The sequence below is a fragment of the Leucopleurus acutus genome (assembly GCF_964270905.1).
Source record: "Leucopleurus acutus genome assembly, chromosome: 8".
Taxonomy (NCBI): Eukaryota; Metazoa; Chordata; class Mammalia; order Artiodactyla; family Delphinidae; genus Leucopleurus; species Leucopleurus acutus.
This window is the reverse complement of record NC_139151.1, coordinates 54,597,464-54,609,842: the sequence shown is the minus strand read 5'-3', so window position 1 is coordinate 54,609,842 and position 12,379 is coordinate 54,597,464. Positions and strand designations below refer to the sequence as shown.

Here is a 12,379-nt window from a genome sequence, read left to right as displayed (position 1 = left end):
TTTATCTTTCTCTGACTTAATTCACTTAGGATAATACCCTCTAGGTCCATCCATATTGTCACAAATGGCATTATTTAATTCTTTCGTATGGCTGAGCAATATTCCATTGTATATATGAACCACATTTTTAAAAAATTTTGTTTATTATTTATTTTTGGCTGCATTGGGTCTTCGTTGCTGCGCGTAGGCTTTCTCTAGTTGCGGCGAGCAGGGGCTACTCTTTGTTGCAGTGTGCAGACTTCTCATTGCAGTGGCTTCTCTTGTTGCGGAGCACAGACTCTAGGCACACAGGCTTCAGTAGTTGTGGCGCGTGGGCTCAGTAGTTGTGGCTTGTGGGCTCTAGAGTACAGGCTCAGTAGTTGTGGCACACGGGCTTAGTTGCTCCACAGTATGTGGGATCTTCCTGGACCAGACCTTGAACCCGTGTCCCCTGCATTGGCAGATGGATTCTTAATCACTGCGCCATCAGGGAAGCCCTGAACTTTTTAAATTAAATTTTATTGGAGTATAGTTGCTTTACAATGCTGTGTGAGTTTCTTGCTCTACAACAAAGTGAATCAGTCATACATATATATATATATATATCCACTTTTTTTTGGATTTCCTTTCCATTTAGGTCACCACAGAGCACTGAGTAGAGTTCCCTTTGCTATACAGTAGGTTCTCATTAGCTATCTATTTTATACATAGTAGTGTATATATGTCAGTCCCAATCTCCCAGTTCATCCCACCCTTCTTCCCCCCTTGGCAACCGTAAGTTTGTTCTCTACATCTGTGACTCTATTTCTGCTTTGCAAATAAGTTCATCTCCACCGTTTTTCTAATTTCCACATATAAGCGATATTATACTATATTTGTTTTTCTCTTTTTGACTTACTTTTCACTCTGTATGACAGTCTCTAGGTCCATCCACGTCTCTGCAAATGGCACTATTTTGTTACTTTTTTGGCTAAGTAATATTCCATTGTATATATGTACCACATCTTCTTTATCCATTCCTCTTTTGATGGACATTTAGGTTGCTTCCATGCCCTGGCTATGGTAAATACCGCTGCAGTGAACATCAGGGTGCATGCATCCTTTTGAATTATGGTTTTCTCCAGATATATGCCTAGGAGTGGGATTGCTGGGTCATATGGTAACTCTATTTTTAGTTTTTTAAGGAACCTCCATACTGTTCTCCATAGGGGCAGTACCAATTTACATTCCCACCAGCAGTGTACAAGGGTCCCCTTTTCTCCACACCCTCTCCAGCATTTTTTGTTTGTAGAACTTTTTTTTTTTTTTTTCGGTACGCGGGCCTCTCACTGTTGTGGCCTCTCCCGTTGCAGAGCACAGGCTCCGGACATGCAGGCTCAGCGGCCATGGTTCACGGGCCCAGCCGCCCCGTGGCATGTGGGATCCTCCCGGACTGGGGAATGAACCCGTGTCCCCTGCATTGGCAGGCGGACTCTCAACCACTGCACCACCAGGGAAGCCCTGTTTGTAGAATTTTTGATGATGGCCATTCTGACCAGTGTGAGGTGACACCTCATTGTGGTTTTGATTTGCATTTCTCTAATAATTAGTGATGTTGAGCATTTTTCATATGTCTGTAGGCCATCTTTATGTCTTCTTTGGAGAAATGTCTATTTAGGTCTTCACCCATTTTTTGATTGGATTGGTTTTTTTTCTATATTGAGCTGCATGAGCTGTTTGTATATTTTGGAGATTAATCCCTTGTCAGTTGCTTCATTTGCAAATATTTTCTTCGATTCTGAGGACCGTCTTTTCATTTTGTTTATGGTTTCCTTTGCTACGCAAAAGCTTTAAAGTTTAATTAGATCCCATTTGTTTATTTTTGTTTTTATTTTCATTACTCTAGGAGGTGAATCAAAAAAGATCTTGCTGTTATTTATGTCAAAGAGTGGTGTGCCTATGTTTTCCTCTGAGGGTTTTTATAGTGTCCGGTCCTTAATCCATTTTGAGTTTATTTTTGTGTATGGTGCTAGGGAGTGTTCTAATTTCATTTTTTTACATGTAGCTGTCCAGTTTTCCCAGCACCACTTATTGAAGCGACTATCTTTTTTCCATTGTATATTCTTGCCTCCTTTGTCATAGATTAGGTGGCCATAAGTGCATGTACCACATCTTCTTTATCCATTCATCTCTCGATGGACATTTAGGTTGCTTCCATATCTTGGCTATTCTAGTTTAGTTTTCTGAGAGTTTTCTTTTTTTTAATCATAAATACATGGTGAACTTCATTAAATGCTTTTTCTGCATCATTTGACACAACTGTGTAATTTTTCTTCTTTACTTTGTGGTGAACTACATTGATTTTTAAAATATTGAACCAACCTTGGATTTGCTAATGTTTTGTTGACGATTTTCATTAAATGTTTAAAATAGAATTCACCACTGAAATCATATGTGTCTAGAATTTTTTCTGTGGAAGGGTTTTAAATTATAAATTCAATTTCTAACATCTATAGGACTATTCAGATTTTCTGCTTCTTGTGTTTTAATAAGTTGTGTCTTTCAAAAAAATCTGTCCATTTCTTCTAAGTTGTCACATTTATTAGTGTAAATTTATTCCCAATTTTTAAAATTATTCTTCTGCTATCTGTATGATCTATAATAATGTCCCCTTCATTCCTGGTATTTATGAATTGTGTCTTCTCTTTTTTTCCTGATCAGTCTTACAATGGTTTCAATTTTATTAATCTTTTGAAAGAACCACCTTTTGGCCTTGTTGATTTTTCTGTCATTTGTTTCCCATTTCATTGATTTACATACATATATTCATTATTGTCTGTCTTCTGCTTGCTTTGAATATGATTTGCTTCTCTTCTAGCTTTTTAAGGTGGGGGCTTACACCATTGATTTTAGACAATTATTTTTCTATTATAAGTATTTAAAGTGATAAATTTGCCTATAAGCATTATATAGCTGTATTCCACAAATTTTGATGTATTTTTCCTTTACCCTTTAGTTCAAAATACTTTGTTGCTCAATTTCCAATTATTTATGGCTTTTCTAAATATCTTATTGTTATCAACAAATCTATTTTGTCAGATATCATATTCTCTGTTATTTCATTTCTTTGAAATTTACTGAGACTTATGTCAGCATAAGGTCTTAGTGACTGTTCCATGTACACTTGAAAAAACAATGTGTATTCTGCAGTTGTTGGGTGTAGTAACCTATAAATGTCTATTAGGTCAAATTAACTGACAGTGTTGCTAAAAGCTCCCATTTCCTTAATTAGACTCTTTGTCTATGTGTTTTATCATTTACTGAGAGAAGGTTGTTAAAATTTCCAACCATAGAGCTGGATGGACCTAGAGTATGTCATGCAGAGTGAAGTAAGTCAGAAAGAGGAAAACAAATACCGTATGCTAACACATATATATGGAATCTAAAAAAACAAAAAAATGGTTCTGAAGAACCTGGGGCAGGACAGGAATAAAGACGCAGACATAGAGGATGGACTTGAGGATGTGGGGAGTGGGAAGGGTAAGCTGGGATGAAGTGAGAGAGTGGCATGGACATATATACACTACCAAATGTGAAACAGATAGCTAGTGGGAAGCAGCCGCATAGCACAGGGAGATGAGCTCGGTGCTTCGTGACCACCTAGAGGGGTGGGATAGGGAGGGTGGGAGGCAGATGCAAGAGGGAGGAGATATGGGGATACATGTATATGTATAGCTGATTCACTTTGTTATAAAGCAGAAACTAACACACCATTGTAAAGCAATTATACTCCAATAAAGATGTTTAAAAAAATCCAACTATAGTGGTTTTGTCTCTTTTCTTAGTTGTTATTTTTTTTTTAAATATTTATTTATTTATGGTTATGTTGGGTCTTAGCGGCAGCATGCAGGATCTTTCCTTGCAGCGTGTGGGCTTCTCTCTAGTTGTGGCATGTGGGCTCCTCTCTAGTTGTGGCTCCAGAGTGCATGGGCTCTGTAGTTGTGGCACAGGGGCTCTTTAGTTGTGGTACACGGGCTCAGTAGTTGTGGCACGTGGGCTTATTTGCCCTGCCACATGTGGGATCTTAGTTCCCAGACCAGGGATCAAACCTGCATCCTCTGCATTGGAAGGCGTTTTCTTAGCGGCTGGACCACCAGGGGAGTCCCAGATATGTTATTTTTGTTTTCATATATTTTGTAGCTCTTTCACTAAGAGTGTACAGATTTGGGTTGTTATGTTTTTCTTAATGAATTGGTCCTTTAAGTATCATGAGATGAAACTCTTTTATCTGTAGTAATACTTCCTATCTTGATATTAATATAACCACACCAGCTTTCTTAGTGTTTGCATTTTATATCTTTCTTTATCCTTTTACTTTCAACTTATGCCTTTATATTTCAAGTATATACCTTGTAAGTAGTGTTTAGTTTGGTCTTGCTTTTTAACTCAGTCTTTGCCTTTCATTAAACTATTTAGTCCACTTAAAGTTAATTACTGCTACAGTTATGTTTAAGTGTTAACATATTGCTATTTGTTTTCTGTTTGTCCTCATGTTTTTTATTCCTGCCTTTTTAGGGGGGTTAATCAAGTATTTTTTAATACTTCAGTCTGTCTCCTTTATTGTTTTTTTAGCTCATGTGTGTGTGTGGGTGACAGGCAATTGCCTTAGGGAAGATTCAGGTTACACCTAAAGTAACAATTATTGTGTGCCTACAGTGGGCTGGGCACTGGGCTTAAGCACAACTCTGTGGTCATTAGGGCTAGTTCTTTCAAGTTTCAACGTTGCTCCCTAGGTTACAGTATTCTAATAAAGTGCATTAAACAAAGGTTAACATGTTTCTGTTCAAATCCCAACTGTGCTACTTAGTAATTGTGTCATCTTAGCTAATGTGTATTTTGTGAGCTTCAGTTTCATTATCTATAAAACAAGGAGAATGGATGCTTTTGTGCTACTATTAATGCAGATCACATGGAATAATTTCTATAGCTGTATTATGAAAATTGCAACTTTAAACATGTAAGATATTATTCCAGGATTTAATAAAAATACTCATATTTGTTCTTCTACCTTTTATAACAAATTTCAATCCTATCTTCTCTAAACCATCAGCTTTTTAGACTGAAAAACCCTTCTTTCTTTGGTACATTTGTTGTTGTCTTGGTATATTCAGCAGCTCTTTCCCTAAACCATGTCTAACGATGATTAGAATGTACCCCTTCTACAACCACTGCATCAAGGCATACTCCTAGTCATACTTCAAGATGCAATTAAAACAGCATGTCTTCCATGACAATTTTCCACTCTTATTCACTCCCCAGTAGTTGGGCTGGTATTTACCAAACTCTAACTCCTGTATCCCCTTTGCTGATGTGGAAGCAGTTCAGAAGCCACCATCCTTTAACGTTGGATTAATGTTCATTAAACACCTTACCTTAAATATCCCTGGGAGAATCTGGGAAGACTTTACAGTGATAGGTTTTAAAGCATCAAAGTTTTCCTGGAGTTAAGTGGGAAAGGGGCTCAGAAAAAGGAAACGGTATGGAGCTTTCCAAGTTTTGGCATGGTGTGCAGGTGCTTTCTTCTCCCACGTCATCTCTTTCCACTCACTTGTCACTTACACTTCAGTCATATGGAACTAACTGTAGTTCACTAGGTTGCTCTTTCCTCTGAGCCTTAGTTCATGCTATTCCCTGTATTTGGTATGCCTTGTTCCCCTGATTTCCTTTAACCTGGCTAATTCCTGTTTGTCCTTTAGGTCTCAGCTTAAATGTCACGTCCTCTGGGGTGTCTTCCCTGACCCCCTGCCCTGACTCCCCAGGTCTGAATTAGGTGCCCTTTCTGTATGTTCTCACTACACCCTGAACATTACTTCTTTGTAGCACTTGTAAAACTACTGAAATTTCTTTGTAGTCTTCTGTATTTTTCACTAGACTTAGAGCTCCATAAGGGCAGTACTGTATCTTCTGCTATTCCCAGGGCCCTAGTGAGGCTTGGCCTAGAGTAAACCTCAGTAAACATTTGTTCGGTGAATGAATGACTCTAACAGGAATGCTGACCGCAAAGAAAGATGAAAAGAGCAGGTAGCTGGTATACTTTCTCTTTCCATGTCCAGCATTCTCCTGGTGTGCAGCCTGCAGATGTGGAGGAAGTTGTCGAGAAGGGTGTGCAGATCCTTGTCATTGGCCGAGGGATGAGTGAGGCCTTGAAGGTAGGTATTGGTGAGCACAGCATTCCTGAGGACTTCTGGTAATCTCCTGGATCTTTACCTTAGAGATATGTCCTTCTTGGAAGTTCATCTCTATATATCATGCACCCTCATTTTGCTGAGCCAGGGGATGGCCCAGGATAAAATAGTGGCTGCGCACTATTCTTCCTCATCAGGGTTGGACTCTCCAGTCTCTAATCATAGGCCTGTGCTGTTTCAACTATTTTTCAGAAATTCCTCAATCCTGGAATTTCTTTTAAGCTCTACAGCTATCAATATTTGGCTCTTTAGATTTTTACAGTACTTTCCATTTTTACAGTACTTTTAATTTTTCTTTTCTTGGGCACATTCAAGTTAAGCCTTTTTCCCCTTTCAGAAAAAGAAAGTTTATTTTTATTGTACTTACAGAAATAGTACATGCTTGTTGTAAAAGAGTCCATGCGGAAATGTAGAATTAAAAAGGTGAAAGATTTCCCCTTCCCAATCGTAACTGCTCCAATGCTCTCTCTATGCATCTGCAAATATATACACACTTACACATACTGATATACATGTTTTTACATAAATAGGATCGCTCTATACATATTGTTCTGTAACTTTTTATTCACTTACATTATTGCATTATGGACAGCCTTTCACATAAGTTTATAGAGATCTACCTCATTCTGTCCTTTATATAGATGTCGTAAAATCCAGTTCCCTACCAATGGAGGTGCCCTTTAGTTATATTTTTTAGTTTAACCTAGTTTTTTCCTCCATTAAAATGATCCCTATCTGTAAGACTACTGTTATTATAAAATTGTTCAAACATATAAAAAAGTAATGTAGGACATTTTAAAAAACATTTCACTCAGAGCTCCTTCTGACAAGGCAGAGTCTAATTAAAATCTATTTAAAATAATATTGAAGGCAAGCCAGAGTTGAGAAAATGTCCAATAGCTGCCACTCTTGAGAATCTTTTATATAAATTCATTTACAAATATTTATTCAGCACCTTCTATGGGGCAGACACTATTCTAGGTACCAGGGACAACAAGCTAAACAAGGCAAACAAGGTTCATGGCCCTCATGGATAATAAAAATGTAGACAATTTCAGATCATAGTAAGTGCTGTGAAGAAAACGGTGACTTATGAGGGGCTGCTCTAAATGGGGTGATCAAGAAAGGCCTTTCTGAGAAGATGTTTGAGCTGCAGTGTACATACATTCATAACATTTCATCCTCACACCAACCCTTTGATTTTAAGTATTATTGTCCCCATTTTATAGGGGAGGAAATTGCAGTTGAAAGACTTTCAAAGGTCTCTTGGTTAGTACATAGCAAAGTTAGAATTTAGACTCAGGTTGGACTGACTCAAACATTTAACATTTATCTGGATTTGAATCAGTCAGGTTGGACTGACTCAAACATTTAACATTTTACATACCTTAGCTGAATTCATTCTCATACCAACCCTGTAAGCAGGTATTGTTATCCCTATTTACAAACATGGAAACAAAGGCTCAGAGAATTTAATTCACTTACCCAAAGTCACAATGCTAGTAAGGACTTAAATTCAAGACTGACTCCAAAATCCATGCTCTTTCCAGTTTCCATATCACCTGAGCTGTCTGCACGTGTTTCATGGTACTTCTGTTAACTTCTTAGAAGGTTTTTGACTCCTTGGGACTCACTGCCAAATTCTGGGCTGGTGACACGCTGGGTGATTGAGGAGTGATGGTTGTCACTGTCCAGTTCTGTAGAATATACTTGCCTCATAGCAGGAAAAGAAACCCTGGGGGCCTTTCCCCCTGATTTACTCATCTTTTTCCTTCTTCCCAGGTACCCCCATCAACTGTGGAATACCTCAAGAAAAAAGGCATTGATGTGCGGGTCCTCCAGACAGAGAAGGCAGTGAAGGAGTATAATGCCTTGGTTACCCAAGGCATCAGGGTGGGAGGGGTCTTCCATTCCACCTGCTGATGGAGCCTTAAGAGAATAAATCACTAAGCAATGATGCCTGTGACTGTCACTCTTACCTCTGTCCACTCCAGCCCCCCCAAGCATTTTTGAACAGCTGCCCGTGCCAGGTCCTGTGCTAGGCTTTGGGATGCATGGATGACTTAGGGAAGGTCCTTGTCCTGGGGGGTGGGGGCTGAAAATCAGGGGAGGGGACAGAAGTTTACCAAAGTTTAATATTGTGGCACATGTTAGGCCAGAAGTAAGCGAAAATAAAGGCAAAAATAAAGAAAGCCTTCTGACTTGAAGTTTGAAAGCCAAAGAAAAGTTTCAGTGCATTAAAATCACATTGCAGTTGATGCTTTGGAATGTTTAGTCATCAATTCAACCAATTTTTATTAAGTACCTTATATGCCAGGCACTGCTATAGGCTCCAGAGAAACAGCAATAAAAGTCTTGTGCTCATGAAGCTTATATTCTAGTGGGCAAAATAAACAAGTAAACAAATACATAATATAAGTAGAATGTTATGAAGAAAAATAAAGCAAGATAAGAAAGAGAGTGACAGGGGCTATTTCAGATATGTGGTCAGGGAAAGTGTCTTTGTGAAATGACATATGAGCAGAGCCCTGAATGAACTGAGGCAACACTTCAATAACAGTAAAAGGAGCTATGCCTTGATACTAGGGTTCTAGGCAGGCTGTTCTACTAACTAAACCTGAGCCTTGCCAGACAGTTCTCTCTGCCTCAGATTCCCTCACTATAAAATGATGGGGCTGGACTAAATGCCTTTTAATGGTCCCTACTGGCATGGATAGCCTTTGCTCTATTAAATACCAGGTGGCCTTTGTGAAGCCTTAGAGTAGACTGACAGAATTATAATAGTAATCAGCATTACCTTATTTTTCATTTTTCCCCCTCTTTAAAGAGTTATGAGTATCAGCTTTGGTGTCAGATAGCCTTGACGTTGAACTGTGGCTTTCACGGCCACTCACCGGTTGGGCATTTATTTAATCTCTCAGAGTTTCACTGTTCTCATTTGTCAGATAGGGATCATATTAGTACCTGGAGTTATCATAGGTGTTAAGTTGGGTAATTCATAGAAAGTCTTGGCACATTGGCATGTAGTAAGGACTCAATAAACTGAAACCATTGTATCTTTCTCCTAATGGGGCTGCTGTGTAAAGCTAACTGGTTTCCTTTTATGGTTCTTAATATATCAGCTTATAATTTCACAGATTCATAGAATGTTGGAGCCCAAAGGAATTATCTACTTTATTCTCTCATTTATTCAGTACTTCTCTTTTATATTCATTTACTGAGAGTCTCTTACTAATATTCTTATGACCAATTATTGCTGGATCCTAGGGGTACAGGAATGATATAGTTCTTGCCCTCAGGAGTTATGTGAGAGACAAACAAATAAACAAGACAGTAATGATACAGTGTGCTAACATTATACTAGTTACAAGGTCCAGTGGTGGCACAAAGGGTGGACTAACTTATCCTACCAGAATGGGAGGAAAATTAGGGAAGACATCACTAAGGACATAACACAAGTCTTAAAGAACAAGAAGAGGTTCATTTATTCACCAAACATTTGGGAACTCTTTATTTATTAGGTATGGTGTCTATCTATCATGGTGATAACTAAATAAAATTGCTCCACCCCAGCCCCTGTTGAAGCCACAGCCCAGAAAGCTGATTTTTGCTCCACATGATCCTGTTGCCTGACTGGCCCCACTGGGCATCTGACCTCAGGACAGCCAATCCGTAGACTGAACAGCAACTTAAGATGTGGCCTGGCAAGAAAAGATGAGCTAAGCCCATTGGAATGGAAAGTGATCTAATTTCTAAGCTTACCCAGCAAGAAAGTGGCAAAGGCAGGATTAGAACCTAATGCTGTGTCCTGATCTCTTTCTATCACCTTAGGAGGCCCGTGGGAGAGAGATCCTCACAGACCTGAGACTCAGCCTAGAGGTCTGAGAAGGTCTTGCTCAGTGCCCTTTCTACAACCAGCCATTTGTCAGATGACAGGATGTTTCTAGATCTCAGTTCCCTCAGCTCATAAAGCCAGACACTTATATAGCTAGGAAGGATGTTTGATAAAATTTAGACTTTCTCTGGTTGATGCAATAAAAAAAAAATTTTTGTCAAATGTAAGATGAGACAGCTCCAGTGGCTGTTGAATTAGGTGTGGGTGTAATCAATGTTCCTAAGTGAGTTGTCTCTACATTAAACAGAACTTAGTACAAACTTCTTTGAGACAGAAGTACCTGACAGTGAGGTTATTAAACTTTGTATAGAACCTGCTGACAGCCCCTACTTCTGAATCTGTTCTGCATGGTCAGTGCTGGAAATTTGCAGAGCCTGGAGAGAAGCTCTTTTTCCATGACACTATACTTAGTCCCATGTCTTAATCATTAAACCCTTTGATTCAATTTGTAAGTTGCTTGCACAGCCCTCACTCTGCCCACACTTAAATTTCTTCTAGCTTGAGCGGTTCCTAAGACGAGCAGTCTGCCAAGTGCTAGGTGTGTACCTTCTCCATAATTCTGTTTGCTGAGGTCAATCATGTCAAAGCCAAATATAAAGTCCTTTCAGAAACCTGACTCTCAGGGCTGGGTTTTGCAGGCATGTCATGGTACAGCTAACCTTGCTCTCGATTCACGGGCTCATTCCTTCTTTCCTTGCCTGGTATGTGCCGGGAGGTATGCTGGGGATACAACACAGACATTCTTACGGTCTAGCTATTCACAGACTGGTTGGAAGAAACAGACATGTAAATATGCAGTAACGATGCAGAAGTTTCAAACTGGCACAAATCTACCTGGAGACAGGTTTTGTTTGTCTCAGAGTAATTTTAACATTTACTTTATTTAGTTACCAAAATTTTTAACGTGGTTATTTTTCACATGAAAATGCAGGTTTCTGACTTCTCTGGAAGAATCAGAAAATCTGACATCACCAGGCCCATACCTATGAACAACTGAGTGGAGCTGAATAGCAACTGTCTTCTTCTGATAGACAATGTGCTGATTCCTCAAGTCTCTGTTATCTTCTTCCAGGTCACTTGACACCCCCCCCCCTTTTTAAATTTGTACAAGGATTATTATTTTTCATAATTTTGAAAAATACATTCATGAAAATTACCTAGGATGCATTTATTAGATTGACAAAGCCACCTGACCCCTTTTTTTCCCCTGCCTACCTGCTTCAGGGGTTGGCATTTGTGAACCTGCAATAAATACCACACTTGAAGAATGTATAGGAGGCTGTGCAACGCACCAAGCCCACAGGAGACACAGATAGGTTGCAGAATGAGGCTCAGTCCTGAAGAATGAAAAGAAAAGAACCATAGGAGACAATCTGAAGAGCACATTCCAGGGCTCAGCAAGTGCAAAGGTGTGAAGCAAGAGAGAGTATTGGGAATAACTACAGATAATCCTCTACAGCTGGAGAAGTACAGCATGTTTGGGACACGGAGTATGAGGCTGGAGAGGACACAAGGGGCATAAAGAGCCTTCAAGGATAGGAGTTTAGACTTTATCCTGGGGCCAGAAGTGACCCACTTAAAGGGGGTTAAAGCAGGGGAATGGTGTGATCAGATCCGGGTTTTAGAAAGATTACTCTGGCAGCTGTGTGAAGAGTAGACCGAAGGGGGCAAGGCAAGATTTGAAGCAGGCAGCTCATTAGGAAGTTACTCCCATACCTTAGGAGTGATGATGAAGGCTGCATCAGGACAGAAACACCGAGTCAAGAAGAGAATTGAAACATTTAAGGAAGCAGAATCTAAAGGACTTGATGGCTGGTTTTATATGAGGCATAAGGATAGAGTCCAATGTGACACAGTTTCTGGCTTCGACGAGGTACATGGTTGGCCACTGAAAAGGCATAACAACAGATCCCTGTCATGAAAACCATATTAGACTGAGAGGCCTGGGTTCCAGACTTGCTTCTACTAACCCAGTCTCTCTGGGCTTGGACATTCACTTATAAATGAGGGTGCCACACCGGAGCCATCTTTATGCTCCCTTCCAGGTCTTTGTCAGAAAAATCAAGATTCTCATAATTCACAGAGAATTCAGAGTAAAAGGAATTTAAAAGGTTAAGCCCAACTGTTCATATGATACTTGAATTCCTTTACAGCAAACTTGTCAGGAGCTTGTTCAACCTCTGCTTGAACACATCCAGCATGGAAAACTCCTTATCTCCTAATGCAGCCCATTCAATTCTTACGCTCATTAGTGTAAGAATAAGGCTGCTCCTAATGCAGC

At 39.5% G+C, this 12,379-nt stretch overlaps 1 protein-coding gene across 1 annotated transcript in view; it reads left to right on the top strand.

Moving 5' to 3' along the window:
• Positions 1 to 8,160, top strand: part of AAMDC (adipogenesis associated Mth938 domain containing) — a 33,166-nt gene extending 25,006 nt beyond the window's left edge. Inside the window, exons 3-4 of the mRNA XM_082844532.1 lie at positions 6,072 to 6,167; positions 7,986 to 8,160. Coding sequence (XP_082700658.1) covers positions 6,072 to 6,167; positions 7,986 to 8,126 — 237 coding nt within the window. The 3' untranslated portion in view covers positions 8,127 to 8,160. The remainder of the gene's footprint in view (positions 1 to 6,071; positions 6,168 to 7,985) is intronic.
• Positions 8,161 to 12,379: the final 4,219 nt, after the last annotated feature.